Source organism: Lithobates pipiens, unplaced genomic scaffold, assembly GCF_037356315.1.
Source record: "Lithobates pipiens isolate NorthernLeopardFrog02 unplaced genomic scaffold, aLitPip1_a1.2 Scaffold_23, whole genome shotgun sequence".
NCBI lineage: Eukaryota > Metazoa > Chordata > Amphibia > Anura > Ranidae > Lithobates > Lithobates pipiens.
In genome coordinates, this window is record NW_027507785.1 from 260,272,423 (window position 1) to 260,294,284 (window position 21,862).

Below are 21,862 nucleotides of genomic sequence, written 5' to 3' on the forward strand. Positions count from 1 at the left end.
ATGAGACTGCAAGACCTCTGTCCCTCTGTCTGGAGAGTGCCGATTGGCCTTGTGCTGATCACATGCACCAAAAAATAAAAATAAATTAAAAAAAAACCCTCTTGCAATACACAAACTGGGCATGTGCAGCCTGACTCCATATACTGTGTGTGATCAGCAAATGATTAGGAGTCAGTGGAAGGAGGGGAGGATCAGAGAAGAAAGGATCAAACAGCCTTTTTACACAATGCAAAGTAACCCTTTAGGTTCCACAGTGAATATAACAAGCATGCTTTACTGCATATACAGACTGATTATACTGTTGAGGGTTTAGTAACCCTTCACTCCCCTGTCGCTTTGTTTATCTGCCAGAAGGAAAAAATCCATGCGTAAGCTCAGAAGAGAAATCATTTTTGCGAATTTGTTTTAAATGGTCGTTTTAGAAAATTTGTATATATCATTTTTATTTTACTACATAAACATTCTTAAAAAAAACAGAGCGCACCTATGGCACTAATCTTGCAAAGCATCATTTAAGTAGAACTGAGCTAGTTTTCGGTACAAGTTTGAACAGCATACAATCTCTGAATGTAAAATTTATAACAATAGCCTGAGGAATGAGAGTTCAAGCACAGTCGCTGACAGATGAGTCCAGGACCTGTTCCTCCCCTCCAACTAAGGTCACGTGATCAGCAATCTGTTATACTGCCATAAGCATGGCAAAGAAAGAAGAAAATAAAAAAATAAATAAATAAATAAAAAAGACCACACCAACACACACAGAACTTACCTGTAAGCGCCTCATCTTGGAGTACAGTACAAGACACAGGACTTGTATTCATAGACCACGGGTTTTGCTACTTTATATAACTCCACGAGACTCCAGTTTTTTTTGTAGCAAGCAATAAGGAATGATCAAGATACAGAGGGAAGGGGTCTGTGTCCTGTGCTGTACTCAAAGATAAAAAACGTACAGGTAGTTGTAAATTACTATTAACCTAACTGTACAGGGAAAGAACTTTATTCATAGGCAATGGAATGTAAATCAAGCAATAAACAGAGGGGTGGGCAACAACAAATATGAACAGAATGGCCAACAGGCTCATAAGAAAACAAGGTTTAAAAACAACCCAAATAAAACAGATAACAGCTTCAAAAAGCACCACATCCACCAAGGCCTGAACATCGATCTGGTAGAACCTAGAGCTGGGGTAGGCAACCATAGAGTGATGGGGCTCTACCTGAACAACATGGGTGAAAGCAAAGATCACCAGGCACAAGGTACTATTTTTGGGAGCTCATCTAGCAAGGCCAATAAAATTCACTCTGGGATTACACAGTAATGCGGCACACTCCTGTGCATCTCCTGTGCATGTGGTGCATTTTGACAGCCCATTCATTTGAATGGGCTGCAGATCACACTGGAATGCAGAAAAAATAATGCATGCATTACTTTTAAAAGCACGCTGCAGCAAAGAGCATGATACTGCTGAAACCACGCAATATGGTGCCCACAAACGCACTGTATTTGCAATCTGCATTTGGGGTGCTGTTTCCAATACACTGGCACCTGCATGCAGATTGTAAAGGCAGTGTGCTCACGGGCAGTGCGCAAAACGCACATGGAATGCATGTTTCCTGCACCACATTCTGGTGTGAACCAGCCCTGAGAAAAATATAATACAAATGTAAATATATGAACTTATCCATGTCAGGAGTAACTAAAGTTCACAACACAGCATCACAGGTCAGGGGTATACAGCCCAGCATCACAGGTCAGGGGTATACCGCCCAGCATCACAGGTCAGGGGTATACCGCCCAGCATCACAGGTCAGGGGTATACCGCCCAGCATCACAGGTCAGGGGTATACCGCCCAGCACCACAATTCAGAAGTATACAACTCACTGTTTGCCCTTCCCAAAAAAATAAATAAATAAATTGGTTCTTTACCTGCTTGTTTAGACATGCTGCTTTCCATCCCCTCCTTTCACAGCTACACCGAGTGCCTATATTTGATGTAGAAAATGACGGATGTGAGTGGAGGCTCACACAGGAGTCAGCATAGCCGTGCTGCAGAGCTGGCTGCTGGTGTGAGCTGTTCTACTCGGGAAATCGGGAAGAAATTGTTGACAGTGGGGTTGGCACTGCAGACACAAGATCTACCTGTCACCCTCTTGCAATCGATGGGTAGATCGCGATCAATCGGTTGCCGACCCCCAACCTAGAGAATGTGTGAAGGAACAGGTGGCGGCCTTGATAACCTGGGAAGAAAATAATCGATGAGGAAAAGGCCAAGAGACACCACAGCCCTGGTGGAATGATCTCCATAGGGAAAAGGAGGAACTTTTCCATATACCCTGGAGTTGCTTGACCCACCTAGCAATGGTGAAGTGGGAAGATGTCCTATGAGGGTCCACAGGCACCACCAAAACCTGGAAAGTGCAAAATCTGGTTCAGCTCTGCATAAAAACCCAATCAACTTCCAAGTTTTACTGCCGAAGCTTAACTGAACAAGGTGAAGTTAGATGCCGATTGGCTACCAAGCAGTTGCACCAGTTTTGGTAAGTATGGCCCTAAGTCTTGTGAAGAATTTTGATGCTGCTATGTCGACCAAAAACCCCCACCACATCCAGGCAATGTAGGACAATTTACTTGGTCATGTTTTGGGGCAGGACAAAAAGAGAAGGAAGAACAATGTCTGCATTATGGTGGGGAAAAAAAAACCCACAAAAATTAGGTAGGATGGTTTTGGTCTTAAAACCCATCTTGTCCTTGTGCATATCAAAAGGACTCTTTACAGGAAAGAGTCGGCAACTCAGAAACACACCTAACAGGTGTAATGGCTATTAGAAAGACAACTTAACAAGTGGGGACATCTAATGGAATAGTTCTAAATGGGTCAGAGAACACCAGGTTGAGATCCCTTGGTGACATCCCTGGTCCTGGCTACAAATCTGGAGACTAGGATGTCAACATCTGGGTTTCCCCCACTTTTTAAGATCTGAGTGCAAAGACCATTCCCCCAGGTCTAGGCATTGATGGTATAGGAAGTCTGACGAACAATTGTCCACTCCAGAGATGTGAACAGCCTGGAAAGCCAGAATGTGAGTTTCTGCCCAGGAAAGACTTGTTCCTTTTAGGGGCAGCTTGAGTCCTTGTGCCTAGTTTATGGCTTATGTAGTGCGGCTGCGACATTGTCCAACTGTACTGGGTGGGTTCTCCTGCAGAAGGGAGGTCCAGCACTTTAGAGATTATCTGATGGTTTTCAGTATCAGAATGTTGATGGGTATTATCAACTCCTATGGCAACCAGGGAACTGTAAACTGCCCCAACCTGTAAAGGCCAACATCCATTGTGATCACATTCCAGGGCATGTGAAGAATGTTTTTTTTTATTTCATAATGTAGAGTATAAGATTTCCTATCATTTGAGCCCTGTCTTGCCAAAAAGAGTTATTCCATCCCTGAGCAATCATCTTTTATTGTTCAGCGAGATAAATCTTGACAAACTGTTTTTTTTTTTCTTTGTCATATCCTCCCCCTTGCTGTGAGTGACGGGTGATTTACATATCTCGTGCACTAGCCTAAGAGACATGCATTATTTTTTAATTCCCTCCCACTCCTTTCTTGATTTGGCATGCTGAAGTCATGTGGTTACTTTCCTGTCTTCTCACTGGATGTTAGTGATCATAGCAGAAGTTTAGTGTAAGAAATGCATAGGAGAATATGCATATTGACAAGGAGAGTGTAGAGGTGGACGGGGAGTCTGATATCACGACTCCACCCACCGAGCTCCAGACAACAGACCCACCTACAGAATATGCAGTTTTTTGGGACTCCTACCAGACAGAGGGGAGATATTTGACAGGTAAAGATACATGCAGGAGGCATGTGTATCCTTCTACATAACCCTTATGGCAGTAGTTTAATAAGGATGACATTGGGTTTACATCCACTTTAATCTAGGACAGGATTGGAGTACCACCATCTCAGGCAAATCTTTGGCTGGACAGAAGGACTAAATTTTCTTGTACCACATTGCTAGCATGCTGGATTAAAAAGATCAAAAGTGAAAGTGGGCAAAGGGAATTGCCTCAAAATGGAGGCTACCCTCAAGCCCAGAACCCTCTTGCAGAAGTGAGCTGAGGGATGCTCTTTTGACATGAGGGTCCTCATGTAGGACCTTAGGGAAACAACTTTTTCCTAAGGAAGGAAAACTCCGATTTAGGCTGTGTCCAAGATTTGACCCAGGTACTCTAGCTTAGTGGCCATCAACCAAGTTCTCAGGGCCCACTAACAGGCCAGGTTTACAAGATAACTGAAATACATCACAGGTGATATCAATTGCTGCTCCACGATTGCAGTATTCTAGTTTGCATCTCCAAGGTAATATATAAAACCTGGCCTGCTAGGCTGGATTCACACCTATGCATTTTGCACTACAGAACATTTAACATGGTTTCCTATGGAACACGTTCTGTAGTGCAAATCTGCAAAATGCACTAAAAATGCATAGATGTGAATCCAGCCTTCGTGGTCCCTGAGGACTGGGTTGATGACCACTGCTCTAGATGTTAGGGCTGGAGGACAGACTATAAGAAGTTGATTACCAAGCCAAAAGCTTGAAGGAACTGAATAGTAATTTATAAGTTAGAGTTTTTTTTTACCCAAACGCTTCATATTCCTGATATGTGCCTGCTGTATCATGTACTTTTAAGAGAAAGTATCCTGTTTGTATTGCTTCCTTTGGGTGAAATCTCTGGTGTTCCTGTCAGTCCCTCTGCTTTCCTATTAAAACTGACCACACCAAGCAGGAGAGCACAGTTCTCTAGCTATACTGGAAACTCTGTGGACTCTCCAATGATCAGACTTGTCCTGACACACCCCCACTGTACAGCCATTCACTGGGAAGCTCAGCTGCCTCTTCTCCCCCCAGCTTTTAAGCAGCTGAGAACAGAGGGCATGTGATCATTTCTAACCAAAAGGGGAAAAAATACATAAAAAAAATAAATAAAAAAATTATTATTATTATTATTATTATCTATACAAAAATGCTTTACCGTTCATTTCTATTTTAAACTGAATGTGTTTTACAAGGTGATCGTTTACAATCACTATAAGTGAAGTGGAAGTTTTCTTCAATACTTACAAATCCTACACCAAAGCCATGGTTGCCCAAAACCTGAACTTATGACAACCAACTGCAAAAAACAAAATAGTCGTGTGTACTCATGAAAAAAAATATTATATTAGATTTATTTCTTAATGCAGCCAACATGAGTACCTGAATTTGATTTGATATCAGTCTCTTGCAAAATCCAATACAGCAAAAGGTCAGACTGGTAGAGGAGAGGGACATCACTAGAAGCCCATCATGAGTACTGTATGTAAATATACTGACAAGGACAAAGCTGAAACAAGGGGAGAACAGAGGGACAAACCTATCAGGCTGCTGCTATGCCTTCCCAGGCTGCAGGTGGGGAAAGGAGTCAGGCTGTATTACTTAACTAAAAGCAGGTCCCTGGCCTGGTTGTGCTGTCTAGCAGGGTTGAATAATTCTAGCAACTGCATGGACAAAATCAAAATCTTTGGTGGCTGAAAGCAGCTCTCATATTTGAGTTCTTTACCATAATCAAACCTGTCTGTACTGTGCTATCATATAGCATCAGTTCTAAACTTCACATGCACCTTGGTCCTAGAAATGGGTTAAAGTGATCTTTATTTTAAAAATAAAGACTTTAAAAATGCTCCACTGTTCTGCACCTGTTCTGTGCAGTGGATTTTCACAGAGCAGCCTGGATCCTCCTCTTCTGAGCTACTGGTCCCTCCCTCCTGTCGAGTGCCCCCACTGCAAGCAGCTTGCTATGGGGGCACCCAAACCGAGCTGCAGCTCCGTGTCCAGACACAGAACTGCGGTTCAACCATGCCCACTCTCTCCAGATTGGCTAACTGACTTTGACAGCAGTGGCTCTGCTGCTGTGTCTCAGCCAATCAGGAGGAAGAGTCCCAGACAGCTGAGAGACTGAACTTCAGGCAAGTATAAGGGGGGACTGCTGCACACAGAAGGTATGCATAAAGATGGGGGGGGGGGGGCCGTCTGCCTTTACAAATCACTTTAAAAGTGCCAATTGTTAATTCACTACATATTTAAGAAAAAACAAACAAACACACCCTTGTCCCTTAGTCTGTCCCCTAATTTCATATGAAGGCTATTCTTAACACTTTCAATATGTTGTGTGAATAGGAACACATACTAAACATAGTGGGGGTTTCTTAAATTTGACTGCAAAAGGGAAGATACATTTTAAAGGATAATAACATTTTGATCTATGCAATATGCAAGATTAATGGGCAGAATATATTCTACATGCAGTGAGGAGTTTTGCATCCCTTTGCCAGCAACCTGGTATGGAGCCTAATAATTGACAAGGCAGACCAACAGATCAGTAAATGTGTAAAATAATCTACAGCTGCATCTTCCTGTAACTAAACATTTAGATGTTTTATGATCTGAAGCAACGTATGGCCAGCACAGTCCTAAATGGCCACTGAGCCCTATCCTTTATCACTCCTTCCTCCTCCCTCTCGGATATGATTTGTATTCCAACCATACTGACACCAAACCCATAATTCAATTAGTTGGAGAGGAGAGGATCCCCCAGGAGTAGCATTCTCCTGGCCCAAATCCCTGCATTTCTTTGTCAGATGATGACAGTGTGTGCTGGTGGTGGAGGGGGGGGGACAAACAAGAAGAGCAGCGACAAGGCTGGTATAGAGGAATCAGACAGCCCACTTACCCTCTTTGGTTTTTACTTGTCCCATAGGGGACCTGGGAAATGATGTGCACACAGCAGAGATGGGCAGTTAACAAAACACAGAGAGACAAATAACTCCCACTGCAACCATAACACATTAATTTACAAACTGCTCCCTTGGGTAGCCCACGTGAAGTATCGGAGCTGGAAGAGGAGGGGGCAGAGCAGAAGCAGATGGCTTCATGTCTTGTGGGATCATTTTCCAGATTAAAGAGCAGTGTCATCAGAGCGGTGTGTAGAGAGATTACAAGCCGTGTCACCTTTTCCGACTTTATGAAAGTTACAGAAAAGTTTAGATAATGCAGAGAGGACTTGTCAGTCTCAGAAGAGAGAGAGTCAGTAGCACTAAGGAATCCATACATAAAAAAAAGAAAAAAATTATAATATATATATATATATATATATATATATATATATATATGGATTTAAACTTTTAAACAAAGTCCAAGAAAAGGTTTGGTCTTCAAGTGGTTATTTCATGTAAGAGAACAGTGTTTGGGAAGGTCTACAAATATGAGATTGTTCAATTGTGAATATATAGGGCATTTTTGATAAACAGCTTTCCGTTTGTTGACCATAAAAAAAAACTAAAAAAAAAAAAAAAAAAACAGCCAACTGCTGCTCTCCACTGTTAGTAATGGAAGAGCTGGAGGTATACTTAGAACCGAGATTCTCTCATAATAAATATAATCTATCTTTTTTTTCTGTCTTTTTTTTTTTAGCAGAGACCCTAGGGAATAAAATAGCGTTAGTTACATGGTATTTGCACAGTGGTTTTTAAAATGCAATTTTTGAAAAAAAAAAAAAAAAACATACCCCATTTTTTCTGTAAAATATGAAAGTTGATATTAAGCCAAGTAAATAGAGAATATGTCACTCTTTACAATTGCGCATGCTCATGGAATGGCGACAGACCACAGTCACTCACACACCACACCCCTCTTTTCCAGGTCTACCAGGCTAAATGCTCAGATATGGGTCTGGTATCGGTTGAGGGGGGGGGGGGGGGCTGTGGGGACACAATTTTCCCCTTAAACTCAGCACCAGACACGAAAGGTGACCCCCTTTTTTTGCTGAATTTTTTTCTTCATTGCTGGCAACCCCGCTGACAACTGATATGTCATCTGTTAAGGACAGCAGCTGGCTTCCCAGCACACTCCTTATCAACCAGGTACTCAATGTTTAAGGATGCAGATGGCCGCCCGCTCCTTAACAAATACACTACTAAACACTTGTAAACCCTCCTAAACATTGCAAAGATGCTGGCAAAAAAAAGCTTAATATTAGCTTTGGTTATCCAGTGTTTTTTTCATCGGTTTCTGAGCGTCTAGTTTGCATGGATCCTAAGTGAACCAGGCAACATAGGCCTACAATTAAATCAACTGGAAGGATATTTGAGGGAAAAAAATAAAATAAAAAATAAAAATAAAAAACGCCCCATCATTGGGGCCAGCTGTAATTACAGTATGTACTTATCAGAACATAAAAATATTTAATACAAAAAATAAAAATAAATGAGCAACACTGGCTACCTGACTGCTTGTCTAGCTATAATAGTGGTCCCCAACTTACTTGGAAAGGTGGCCCCAAGTGAGGCCCGTGGCAATACTAAAAGGGCTGCACATAATATTATTCATGGAGTGTAAGGCTACAGAAGGCTATCAAGACTGCAGACATGCAACAAGAGATGGTCAGACTACAGGTATGCTACAGGAGGAGATGGTCAAAGACTGCTACAGAAGTTGACAGAGACTGATAACATGCTTCTGGAAACACTCAGACTATAGACGTGTTATACGAGACTGCTGTTACAGTCTTTGTGCATTCTACAGCCCCCTTAAAAAATGACATGTGCCACATTTGATATTTATTTTACCAAGAGCCATGACAAAAAAAGACTAGAGCCATGAAAAAAAATAAACACATAAAAAAAAAAAAAAAAAAAAAAAAAAAGAAGTGTGAAAGAATTGCTTAAAACTAGCCTAAAGCATTCTTTCACTGACCTAAGCAAACACCAATGTAAAAACAAAAAAGGGAAGGAAGGAAGACGATTGTCTGCGGGAGCCCCGAGGATCACACAAGTGCAAAGACATGCACAAAGCCCCTAATTTGGCACCAGGGAGCTGTAGTATATATTGTATGCTTGGGATAAATTGTTTTCAAGGCAAGTGCCCAATCTGAAAAAAGCTTCAGACCACATGACGCAAGGTGGAAAAAAACCTACAGAGATTTCATAAGCCAGAAAATACAATCTAGGCAATTTTGAGGCTACAGGGTTAGGTCTTCCTACCAACAAAAATACAGAACACTGAAAGTGCAAACATAATTAAAATATCTATATTTACTGACATGAGGAAATAGTTAACACCTAGGTTTTTACTGACAAAGGAATTTTCTGACTCATGGTAAAAAGTAAATATATAAGCATTTTATCCATTATGCTGACAAAGATATTGCAATTTTGGTTAGCTGTGGTCCAGGCCTGACATACAGGAATCTCACTCAGCTATTTCCAGGTGTAGCTTTCTTTAACAGAGGTGATGATGTTAATATATTTCAAATGAACACACTGGAGGCAGAGAGGCGATATCCTGCATTGCTGATGCATCAAACAAGTGCATCACCCGTATGGCAAACGTATATATGAAAAGAATGGTTGTACAATATTACAAGTAAAACAGTAAATAGGTATGAATAACGATTTAGCCGTTTGCCTGGAATTGTGCTGTTAAAGATAAAAAAAAAAAAAAGAATTATAGAAAAAAAAAAGGTTCCATCTGATTCTAGGGACAGTGGCTAAAATATGTCATGGAAATTGTGTTTTCTTGTTAGAACATACATCCAACTGGGCAGTACAGTTGTGTAGTGGGTAGCACTCTCGCCTAGCAGTAAAAAGGTCACTGGTTAGAATCCCAACCATGACACTACCTGCCTGGAGTTTGCATGTTCTCCCTGTGCCTGGGTGGGTTTCCTCCGGGTACTCCGGTTTCCTCCCACACTCCAAAGACCTAATGGTAAATTAATTGGGCCAATTTTTGGACAAAAGCCAATTAACCTACCAGCATGTCTTTGCAGCGTGGGAGGAAACATGAATGTGAGTTGGGGACCTTGGATTGTGGGCTCCTTGAGGGTAGAGACCAATGTGAGTGTGCGATGTATACGTGGAGTGCTGCGTAAATTGACAGTGCTATATGGGTACCTTAAATAAAAATAGGGATAATTGTAGACACACACCCACACTAACTCAGGTTGGACTGGTGTCTTTATTCAACCTCACTATGTAACTGCACTTATAATAAAAATAAGAATAAAAAAAACTAAATGAACATTTCAAGACTAATCAAATGATCACTACCACAGACAATATGGTACCCTGTTCAAAACCTGCATGTTGTGTTTATTTTAAAGGAAAATTGTGCAAGGTTTAGACACCATTAATTCTGCATACCTATTTACACAGTCAATAATGAGAAAAGCCTATTGAAATACGACAAATGTGTGATCACTGTACAATACACTACTGCCACCCACAGGCAACACCTGACACTGCTGGAACCCATGTATATGCTCACAAGGATGGCCAGGACAACATCACAGTGATTTTTGAACAGGCCGGTTTAATATTGTAAAACCTCACCCATGAGGAATACATTGCGTACTCCAAGCCTTTTTTGCAGTTTGGATAAATACATACAGAAATACATATCACAAAGTGTTATTTACATGATCCCTTCTGAGTTGCCTCTTAGTATACTGCATTAGATCAAGCTATATGAAAATTTATGAATACACTTCAGTTGTAATGCGATTATATTTATGATATATTAAACTATAATTACAGATTTTATGATATAGCACATTGTGTACAATAAGCGCTGATAAAGTCCCAATGGAATTGGTAGCAATGTAAAAAGGTAAAGGGGTCAGTCTGGCAGCTAGCATTTCAGGAGCGGTCAGTAATAGCAGCCTCTGTGTTTCTCCTAGGATAAATTTACTTTGAATACCCCCCAAAAAAATATGCTAAAGGCTCAGATTCATTTTAAAACTATACAAGACTGGCTTTTGTAGCATGAAAACGATTTTTCCTGGTCCCACAGCAGCACCCAGTGGATGATGGTGGTATTGCAGATCAAAGGGTAATACCACAGCAGATTTAAGTGTTGGCTTAATGGGAAAGCTTCCTAGAAGATGGCAAAAGGTTAATACAGCAAGGGAATTCAAAACTGCTTTGGCCAGACATAAAGCTTTCTTGAAAATAACAGAAACGCCAATGATCAGAAGCGTCTGCAGTCTGGCACCACTCAGAATTCCCTTTCTGTGTTAACCACCAATGTGACAAAACTATTTTGAGATGACATGCAAAGTTAACAAACCTGCTGGATCTCCTGAGCACGTTCTTGTACAGAATGGTCTAAAACAGTGGTCATCAACCCTGTCCTCAGGGCCCACTAACAGGCCAGGTTTGCAAGATAACTGAAATACATGACAGGTGATATCATTTGCTGCTCAGTGATTGCAGTATTCTAGTCTGCATCTCGCCAAGGTAATACATAAAACCTGGCCTGTTAGTGGGCCCTGAGGATAGGGTTGATGACCACTGGTCTAAAGGACAGCCCCTCTTTGGCCTGTGAGGAAAGACCTGGGAGCCGTGTCAAATGACAGCCAGTATGATAGCTGGCTTCTGTGGATTTCCCAGGGATAGAGGGGATCTCCCTGTGTAAATAGGCAAAGCTACGCTGTCAGCTATGGCCTGTCAGCATTCTTTCTGCTCAGTCCTCCATGCAGAGTGCCAAAGTTTACACTGGCGAAAGCCACTCTCCCTATAAAATCTATAATGCAGAGTTGTCTATTTGGGGGCCCATTCACACATAGGTGGTCTATTACCATTCAAGTGAATCAACTGCCAACCAGCACATTTCTGATTTAGTGCAACACAACACACAGATGAGCTGTGATGAATTTGGGTGAGCTGTGTGTGTTTTGAAGTGCCAATAAAAAAATGACGCGACATTGTGCTAAAGCGAGTATGGTGCATTGCCATACATTATGGTAAAGTGTGCATTGACTGCAACTGATGGGTCCTGACAGATCAGACCTGCTATAGCTTTTATCCATTCATAAATTGCGAATATGCGCAAGATATTATTATCATTAATACTACCCCACATCTCTCCTCCAGGCTGGAAAGAGATTTAAAAAAAAAAAAGGGGGGGGGGGATCTCGGATTTTCAGTCGAGTACACGACAGTGTTCACAACTGCCAGGCTGTATTTAACATCATAACGTTGCACCCGGGCCCCTGAGAGTCAGAGACTGCCTGGACCATCTGGTCCTCGGAATTCTCTATGGTGAACTGCGGCTGCCGGCAGATTCATTCTCCAGCTCACTGATCACACAGCGAGCCGGTAGAAGCACCCCAGAGGGCAGCGGGACTGTCCCCTCTCACCGCCTGTAACAATCAAGCGGCTGAACAGCAGCTATGATTGTTTTTACGATGCAGGGAGTCGCCGGCAGAAAAATGTTATATCTAAATGATGCCTGAATGACATCATTCAGATATTCCTACTCAAAGCCCAGGACGCCATATGCGGGCAGGAAGTAGTTAAGGGATGTCTGTGGATAAAAACAAACCATGCCGCTATGACCAAAGTTGAACAATGCCCTTCCTCTAGGTGTAGTTCATTTACATATCTTATGATGCCTGGGTGAAATACTCCTAGAATGTTGCCAAGGGATTCCTAGCTGTTACTTCTTACATCCATCACAGGAGTAAGCCCTGAGCCAATCCAGAGGGTTAAAAAACGCATTTATGGGGGGAGGGTTGAAGAAAAAGCGCTCACTCCTGTGATGGTGAAGAGAAACAGTAACAGCTAGGCGACTCAAAGGAACAGCCTATGAGTTTTCCACCAAGGCTTCACAAGATACATACTGTAAATGGTCTACACCCATTATTCAACTTGGCGAAAGCTGCACTGTGCTATTAAATGCCAAATTACTTTAATTTTCTCCATACAGATTTACATTTCAGTAGGTTTAACTACCTGGTCTCCACAGACATTAGTAATGTAGTCAGGGCCCCACAATTGCCACCCACCCCCCAGATGGCCAAGTCACCAGTGCCTTCCAGGGAAATGCCTTTTCCCTTCGAGGATGTCTGGCATCTCATGGGCAAAGAGGAAGCTACAGAGCTCTGCACTGATAACAAAATCTTGCAGGATTTCAGTAAACACATGGGGATAGAAGAACCTGCAAGGAAAAGTAATTATGTAGTTTAGTTTTAGCATTTTGAAATGTGCCTTTACCATTTGTTTGGGATGCCCCAGGTGGTGTGAGTTAGAGACATGTTCCCACCAGCCACTACAAGTGACTGCAAACTTGGTGCATACACTACTTTATAAAATGCACGGCAAGCAGATCGCATGGTACTACTGTACCATGCAATCCAGTGCAGGAAAACTCACTGTTTGTGACCTGCATTTGGGGTGTCATTAAGTTAACACTGACACCCACTGCAGATTGCCACTGCAGTGTGTTTTGAGTGCAGTGTGTGAAAATTGCACACAACAGATTTCCTGCACTGCATTCTGGTGTTAACAAGCCCTATGTGGACATTACTGCTCTAATCAAACATGAAAAATTTGCTGAAACAAAAAAGGCAAATACCAAAACAGATTAAACATTTATGACTTGTCTGAACCCGAAATATAAATAAATATCTGTAGCCGGTTCAAATTCCTTCTCAATATTTGATTTGTTGAAATGGCTTTTGGCTAAATTTCTTAGTAGCTGGTGCACTCATTTTGTAAAGGATTTTCAGTGTAAGCCTGGAAAGATGCAGACCATGTGTTCACTAATTCAAGTACAGCCCTGCTTCTGAATACAGTAATTGCATACTGCATAGAAAAATTACAAAAAAAACCAAAACAAAACACCCCCACTTCTTCCTCCATTTTGGATAGAATAAGGGAGGGTTGTAACTCCCCTTTCCATTTTTCCCCTCTATTGGTCTTCTGAAGTGAACCCAAAATTTGTGATTTTCTCTCACTTTCGAGGATAATGGTAATCGGGACAAAGAGATGTGAATAATTATTATATATATATATATTTATATTTCACACACACACACACTTTTTTTACCTTAATGCATTCACTTACCCAACTCCTACATCGATCCAGCGGTGTGCCTAGCTGCAGTTCTCTGCCTTCTCTTCTGCGCCGCCCTTAATGGCATTGCTAAGAGCAGTGAGGGGCACTGGCTTCTGCTGCGGTCAGTCAAATCCTGTGAGCAGAGAGTGGGTGGGGTAGGGCCAAGCAGGTCTCTGTGTGTCTATGGCTGCATACAGCCCAGCTCCGGAGTAAGCCGCACATCTGCTCCCATAGCAAGCAGCTTGCTTTGGCGGCAGACACAGAAGAGGAAACACCAGAGTGGGAGCCCAGAAGAGGAGGCTCAGGGCTGCTCTGTGCAAAACTATTGCACAGAATGGGGGGGAATACAGCAATTTTTTTTTGCCTTTAGAAAAATGCTTCATATTAATACATATAAAAATTTGCAATTCATTTTTATATTAATGCAAGCAGTGCAAGTATCTGCATTTAAGCTAGTGAACAAATCCTGTAGAGCAGAGTTCAGACGGTGGAGAGGAATAAGCTGCACAAGCTGCCACTCAGTTGTGCTGCAGTGCTTATGCATCAATCAACAAAGGACATGCTGGTAGGAGAAAGCAGTGTGACAGACACAGAAGTTCATAGGTGTGCTACTTTTCCTTTCATAAGACCGGTGTTACTTAAAGAGGAGCTCTAGTCTCCACCAAAAAAAAAAAAAAAAATGAAATACAAATACTGTAGCTGCTGACTTAATAGGAGGACACTCCCCTGTCCAAAAATCCAGCAATGTCGGCACCTGGGTCAATTCTTTAACCACTTGCCGCCCGCCCTATTACAAATTGACGGCGGCAAAGTGGTTTCATTATCCTAACCTGACGTCATATGACGTGATTAGGATAATGAGCCGCTGCGCGCCCCCGGGGGCGTGCATCGCGGCGATCGTTGTTGCGGGGTGTCAGTCTGACACCCTGCAACTACGATCTCGGTAAAGAGTCTCCGACGGAGACTCTTTACCATGTGATCAGCCGTGTCCAATCACGGCTGATCACAGTGTAAATGGGAAGAGCCGGTGATCGGCTTTCCCTCACTCGCGTCTGTCAGACGCGAGTAGAGGAGAGCCGATCGGCTGCTCCTCTGACAGGGGGGGGGTCTGTGCTGATCGATTATCAGCACAGCCCCCCCCCCGAGGATGCCCACACTGGACCACCAGGGACACCACTAGACCACCAGGGAAAAGGTAATAAAAATCCATAATCCTCCCTAGACCACCAGGGTGCCAGTCAGCACAATGGGTGCCAATCAGTGCCCATAATGGATGCCAATCAGTGGCCACAATGGGCATCACTGATTGGCATGCATTATTGTTTGGCACTGATTGGCATCCATTACTATAACACCGATGCCGCCTATGAGTGCCCACCTGTGCCGCCTATGAGTGCCCACCTGTGCCGCCTATGAGTGCCCACCTGTGCCGCCTATGAGTGCCCACCTGTGCCGCCTATGAGTGCCCACCTGTGCCGCCTATGAGTGCCCACCTGTGCCACCTATCTATGCCCACCTGTGCCACCTATCTATGCCCACCTGTGCCGCCCATCCGTGCCAGCTATCAGTGCCAATTTGTGCCACCTATCAGTGTCCGTCCGTGTCGCCCATCCGTGTCGCCCATCCGTGTCGCCCATCCGTGTCGCTCATCCGTGCCGCTCATCCGTGCCACTTCATTGGTGCCACATTGGTGCCCATCAGTGCCACCTTATCAGTGCCCATCAGTGTAGCCCCATCAGTGCCCATCAGTGAAGGAGAAAACGTACTTATTTACAAAGTTTTGAAACTGAAACAAAAAAAAACCTTTTTGTTTTCAAAATTTTCGGTATTTTTTTATTTGTAGCGCAAAAAATAAAAACCGTAGAGGTGATCAAATACCACCAAAAGAAAGCTCTATTTGTGGGAAAAAAATGATAAAAATTTCATTTGGGTACAGTGTAGCATGACCGCGCAATTGTCATTCAAAGTGCGACAGCACTGAAGGCTCAAAATTGGTCTGGGCAGGAAGGTGTTTAAGTGCCCTGTATTGAAGTGGTTAAGTCAGCTTTCAGATGCAGGGGGAATAAACTTCCTCAGATTGCCACAGCTAGTGAGACTCAAAAGTTTACAACTTTCAATGTTGCTGGCATCTTGCTCAGTGCTGCTTCCCTGAACTTCTCATTGGGACCTGTGTGTCATTGCAATCTCCAGTCAGTCAATCTGTTAGCTCGGAGAAGGGAGAGGGAGGGAGGGAGGGAGGAGAAGAGGGGTGCCTTGCCATCTTAGGCCTAGTAGACACAATTCTAGTCCCTCCACGCAGGTGCAGATTAGAGGCCTGCCTGCTGCGTTTAGTTTGGCTACAAAGTGGCAGAGATCTCACCCAAGACAATGGGCGATAGGAGGTTTGCTCATGCCCAGTAAATTTTCTTTGTCTGTCATTTACCAAACCTGCTGATGATGCAGCATGCGATAACATGCACTTCCAATGCTATGTGCTGTACTTTGGTTGGCCCATAGCTGTCCAGCTGTCGCAAGTAATGCTTACAGAAGACACAGAAGTGAGAGAAACAGAAGCTTACAGGAAATCAATGACATCCCAATCAGATGAAGGTGTATAAGACTAGAAGAGCATGGAACGGGAGTTAAAAGAATACCTTACATACAGGATTACAAAAGTTTCTCTTTCACATACCTTTGGGCTCCAGTCTGGATCAAGTTTTTTTATAGTCTCTATATATTCACGCATTGCCTGCTGCTGACTGTAATCGCCCAATGACTTCCATGCGTCCCTGCAGGAAACATAGAAAAATCACAAAACATGTAAGCAAATTACAACAGCACCAAAATTTCCCTCAATACTTTTTTTTTTTTTTTTTTTTTTTTAAATGCAAGTTGTCCGGCTTTTATAGTGATCCAAAGGCAATAATTGTACACGGACCTGTGACAAGTATGAAGACTATGCTGCCACCAAAGGAACCAGCAACTATCCCACAGACAGACCAATTTGGGATCTATTCCCACTCACCATTAACCACTTCCCATCCAGGCCAATTCTGACATTTCTCTCCTACATGTAAAATTCATAATTTGTTTGCTAGAAAATACATTGAACCCCCAAACATACATATATACACATATATCTATCTATATATTTTTTTTTTAGCAAAGACCATAGAGAATAAAAAGGCGGTCGTTGCAACTTTTTATCTTGCACGTTATTTGTGCAGCAATTTTTCAAACACGTTTCTTTTGGGGAAAATAAATAAAAAAAAAAAAAAAAAAAAAAAAAAAGAAGAAGTTACCCCAATTTTTTTGCATAATGTGAAATATGAAGTTACGGCAAGTAAATAGATATCCAACATGCCACGCTTCAAAATGCACACGCACTTTGTACTTAAAAATCCCCATAGCTTTAATTTTTTTTACTGGTTACATGTTTTGAGTTACAGAGGAAGTCTAGAGCTAGAATTATTGTGTGGTTTGAACACTGTTTTCATATGTTGGTAGGACTTACATATGCATTTGCTTCTAAGTGCAAGCACATGGGAACATGGTCACTTTAAATAGTTTTTTATTATTGTTAAATATTACTTTTCTTTTTTTTAGTTTGATACTTAAAAAAAAAAAAAAAAAAAATTAATAATAAATCACTTATATTCCGATGACAAGGAATCTAAACATCCCTTGTAATAGCAAAATAGCACGATCGGTCCTCTTTATAGTCAATAAGACCCCACATTTTACCTTTAGGCTGGGAAGCCTGAAATAAAAATGATGTCGGCTTCTCAGTTGAGGCAGCGGCATCCGTTTAAATACAGAGATTGAGCATGACGTCATAACGTCACACCCGGCCTCTGAACAAATTAGAGACTCCGGCGACCATCTGGTCCACTGGAAATCTCTATCGTCACCATCTGGGGCCGGCGGATCCTGTGTCTGACTCACCGATGGAAGCGGCGGTGAGTCAGTAGAAGTCCCCTCTGGCCACGCGTAAGAACGTTCAAGTTTGGGGAACAGCCGCTATGATCGTTCTTATGGTGCAGGGAATCGCCGTCTGAAAAAGCTGAGGATATCTGAATGATGCCGGTAGCTGCAGGCATCATTCAGATATACCCCCACAAAGTCAAAGACGTCATATGACGTACCTGGGGGGGGGGGGGGGGGGGGGGGAGTAGTTAACATACAGCAGCAGCCCTGAAGGGGGGGGGGTATTTGCTCCCCCCAAAATGTGTTGACTTCTAATTGGATGCTGGGCACTCAGTTTACCTACCCCTACAAGTATGCAGATTATGAATTCTTCACTAGCTATGGGAGGAGTGTCACAAGTAGCTTTTTTTAAATTCTTCTACGTGTATACAACTGTCAGAGGCAAAAGCTAGCAGAGAATTACAAAAAGGGTAGTTTTTCTGCCACCTTACCCAGCACACAATGGGGGGGGGGTTGCACAAGGCATTTGTGACAGTAAGGCATTTGTAAGCTTTGCACGAAAAAAAATTATGAAACCCCTGCAACTTTTTCATTGTTCTAAACGATGCATCTAACAAAATCAAGTAATTAATATATGACACCTCACAAGTTCACTGTATGGTACCAGCCAACGGTGCAACAAATTCATAAAGAAATACCGCCATAGCATTGACAAGGAAAGTAGAGGAAAATAAGACCTTTCATGTTAGGAGTAAATTGTCGATTTTGACACGTGTGGTTACAACTCCTGTCACATCTTTGGGAAAATTCTGCAACTAAATTTGTCTTTACACTCATCTGTAATGGATATTTGACAAATTTCCCTCTCTCCCAACTTCTCCAAATAGCTTATCTGCCTTAGAAATTCCCGTTTGCAGGAGAGATGCTTGCAGCAAAATTTATATACATACATCATACCGGCACATAAAGGAGTTCTGCCATCTGTCACACTGGGGTTGATTTACTAAAACTGGAGAGTGCAAAGATCTAGTGAAGCTCTGCATAGAAACCAAATCGGCTTCCAGGTTGTATTGTCAAAGCTTAATTAAACAAGCCGACGTTATTAGCCAATCAGGCCTCTATGTACAGCTGCACCAGATTCTGAGTGCTCCAGTTTTAAGAAATCCACCGATTACGACACTCTGAATTCCAGGGAATGTGCGTTGCAATACACTGCAGGCAAATGCAGCATGACCCATTTTTTCACACAACGAGGTGAAGAATACCTAATACAACATGCAGGTAAGCATGGAATGAACGTGCTCTGGTCAACTGCATCCTTGTGTGAACCAGCCCTAATTCAAGCACAGAGATCAAACATCTGGATAGCAGTCACCTTATCTGCAATATATTAAAAGTGATACTAAAAAGTCCCCCCCCCCCCCCTTTAAAAATAACAAACATGTTCTACATACCTGTTCTGTGCAGTGGATTTGCATCCTATGACCCATATGCATCTGAGGGCACACCTTGCTGGTCATCCACAAAACCTGGACACAGGGTTGGAGATTCTGACCCACCCAAGACACTAATGTAATCTCCAAACTACAGAGCACCATTCAGGTATACCAAAATCTGGAGAAAGCTGCACAAGCAGTTTTCTCTACTCCACAGCCAGGGCCGTCTTTAAGGCAGGGAAAAAGGGGCCCCGTCATTGTTGTGGGGCCCAAAAGTAGTGCCTCATACATGCCAACTATCCTGGTTTAAATTCCCTTGCCCATTGAAGTTTTAGTCCTGTGTCCCAATATCTCAGTGTGAAGTGCCGCTACTAATGCTGCCCAGCTCTGCCCCATTGTGTATGGGTGACTCACCTGCAGACCATGCATTTACATGTAAATAAACCAGCATTCATATGTAAATAGAGGAGGCATTCATATTCATATGTATATGTATATGACCGTGGTCATTAAGCCCAACATCCACCAGCAAATTGGGAGGGGGGGGGGGGTAGTGTGGGATGTGGAGAGGTAGGCATGTAGGCAGAGAAGGCATTACAGTTTGGGGTGCACAGGTGATCAAGGGATGTGTAGAGGTTAGGAAGGTGGGTGCAAAGATGAGCAGAAGAGGCAGGTCAAGTTAAAGGGGAGGGGGATTGGAGTGTAGAAGATGAGGGAGGTTTGGAGTTAAAGGTTAGCAGGGGGTTTTAGGATGCAAAGGTGTACTGACAGGATGGATAAAGATGTAGGCAGTGTGTAGGGCAGCCCATTCATGTCAATGGGCTGCTCTATGCGCTACAAATGCTGAAGAAAGTCACTAACCCTTTTTCAAAACCATATGGTGCCAAGGCACATGTCAGCAGATGTGCTAGGGTGTCATTAACCACTGATGGTACTGCTGTGTATCTGCTAAAGGGCAGCAAGTTTCTGTGGTGTCAGGAAAGGGATTTTGCATGCGTTCCCAACACACAAATATGAACACAGGCTAAATGTCTGTTACATTGGTGGTCAGTGTAAATCTCATTAAATTTGTGCTTGGTGCAGAATCCTTTCATTCACACTAGTGGCCAGTGTGAATGTTCCCCTTATATTAATGGTCAGTGTATATCTCTCCTTACATTGGTGGTTACTGTGAATGCTTCCATTCCATTAGTGGTCAGCGTAAACCCCTATTACATTGGTGGCCAGTGTTGAAATATATATTGGTAGTCGGGGGGGGGAAATAAAAATCAGCATTGCCATTCATCACACCCCCCCCCTCCCCCACAGCACTACTACTGATCCTAAGAGTTCTAGGATCCATAGGAGTTTTCTATTGATGGGTCTGCTCACCTCCCCAATCCACGATGTGCAGTGATAAGGAGATGATGTGCTTTAACCTCTAGCAACAAATCAGTGAGCCATAATGTGTGCTGTAACCTCAGGCAACCAGTTTTGCCCAGGGCCCAATCAATATTAAAGACGGGCCTGTCCACAGCTACACTCTGTAGTCCTGCACAGAGTCAATGTGCACAACCTTTGTCCTTTGACCACCTTTATAGTAGAGCTGCACAATTCTGGGCAATGAGAATCACAATTTTTATTTTTTTTACTTAGAATAAAGATCACGATTCACTCACAACTCTTGCGGCGTAAAAGTTTTCACATTATACAAAAAAAATATTTGGGCTAAACTTTACTGGTTAGTTTTTGGTTTTTTAATTAAAAAAAAACAAAATTGCATTTGAAAGACTGTGCGACATAAAATAATGCAACAACCATTTTATTCTCTATGATTTCTAGAATATGAATTTATATATATATATATATATATATATATATATATATATATATATATATATATATATATATATATATACATATACACACACACACACACACACACACATATATATATACACACACACACACACACACACTTATTTTTTGGCGGTTCTAATGTGGGGGGGATAAAACACAACAACTGTCAGAAAAAGGTTTAGTGTTTAAATGGTTAAATGTTTCTAATTTAAATACACTCCTTTGACATAAAAGACAAATTGATACAATGTTTAGACTTGATAGAACTCCATTGATAGAATGTTTTAAAACTTGGCAGACTGCCCAGACTGACTTTTGAAGGCAGAGAGAAAAATTCTCTGTACATGAAAGATTGATCCCAACAGGGGGAAAAAAAAAAAAAAAAAAAAAATGGAGGGGGGAATAAAAATCACTATAAACAATTCTTGACGATTAATCGTGCAGCTTTACTTGATAGTGACAGAGTCCAGTTCTGTCATATATATTTGAAGTGCAGACTTTCATCTTTAAATTCAAAGGGTTGAACATAAATATCAAGAACAAATTTAGGGACTGAAACTATTTTTAAATACAGTCCCCCCATTTTCAGGGGCTCAAATGTAATTTAACAAATGAATAGAATCATAAATAAAATGTTAATTTTTAATATTTTGTGGAGAATCCTTTCGTGGCAATGACTGCCTGAAGTCTGGAACCCATGGACATTACCAAAGATTGGGTTTCCTCTTTTGATGCTTTGCC

At 42.2% G+C, this 21,862-nt stretch overlaps 1 protein-coding gene across 3 annotated transcripts in view; it reads right to left on the reverse strand.

Annotated features, from left to right (window-relative positions):
• ACBD6 (acyl-CoA binding domain containing 6) overlaps window positions 1-21,862 on the reverse strand; it is a 150,622-nt gene that overhangs the window by 91,027 nt on the left and 37,733 nt on the right. For all 3 annotated transcript variants that reach the window (XR_013262390.1, XM_077453097.1, XM_077453098.1), the window contains exon 3: window positions 16,612-16,708. Coding sequence is in view for 2 of the 3 variants with exons in the window: in XM_077453097.1 (XP_077309223.1) it covers window positions 16,612-16,708 (97 nt within the window). In the remaining variant the exon portion in view is untranslated. The remainder of the gene's footprint in view (window positions 1-16,611; window positions 16,709-21,862) is intronic.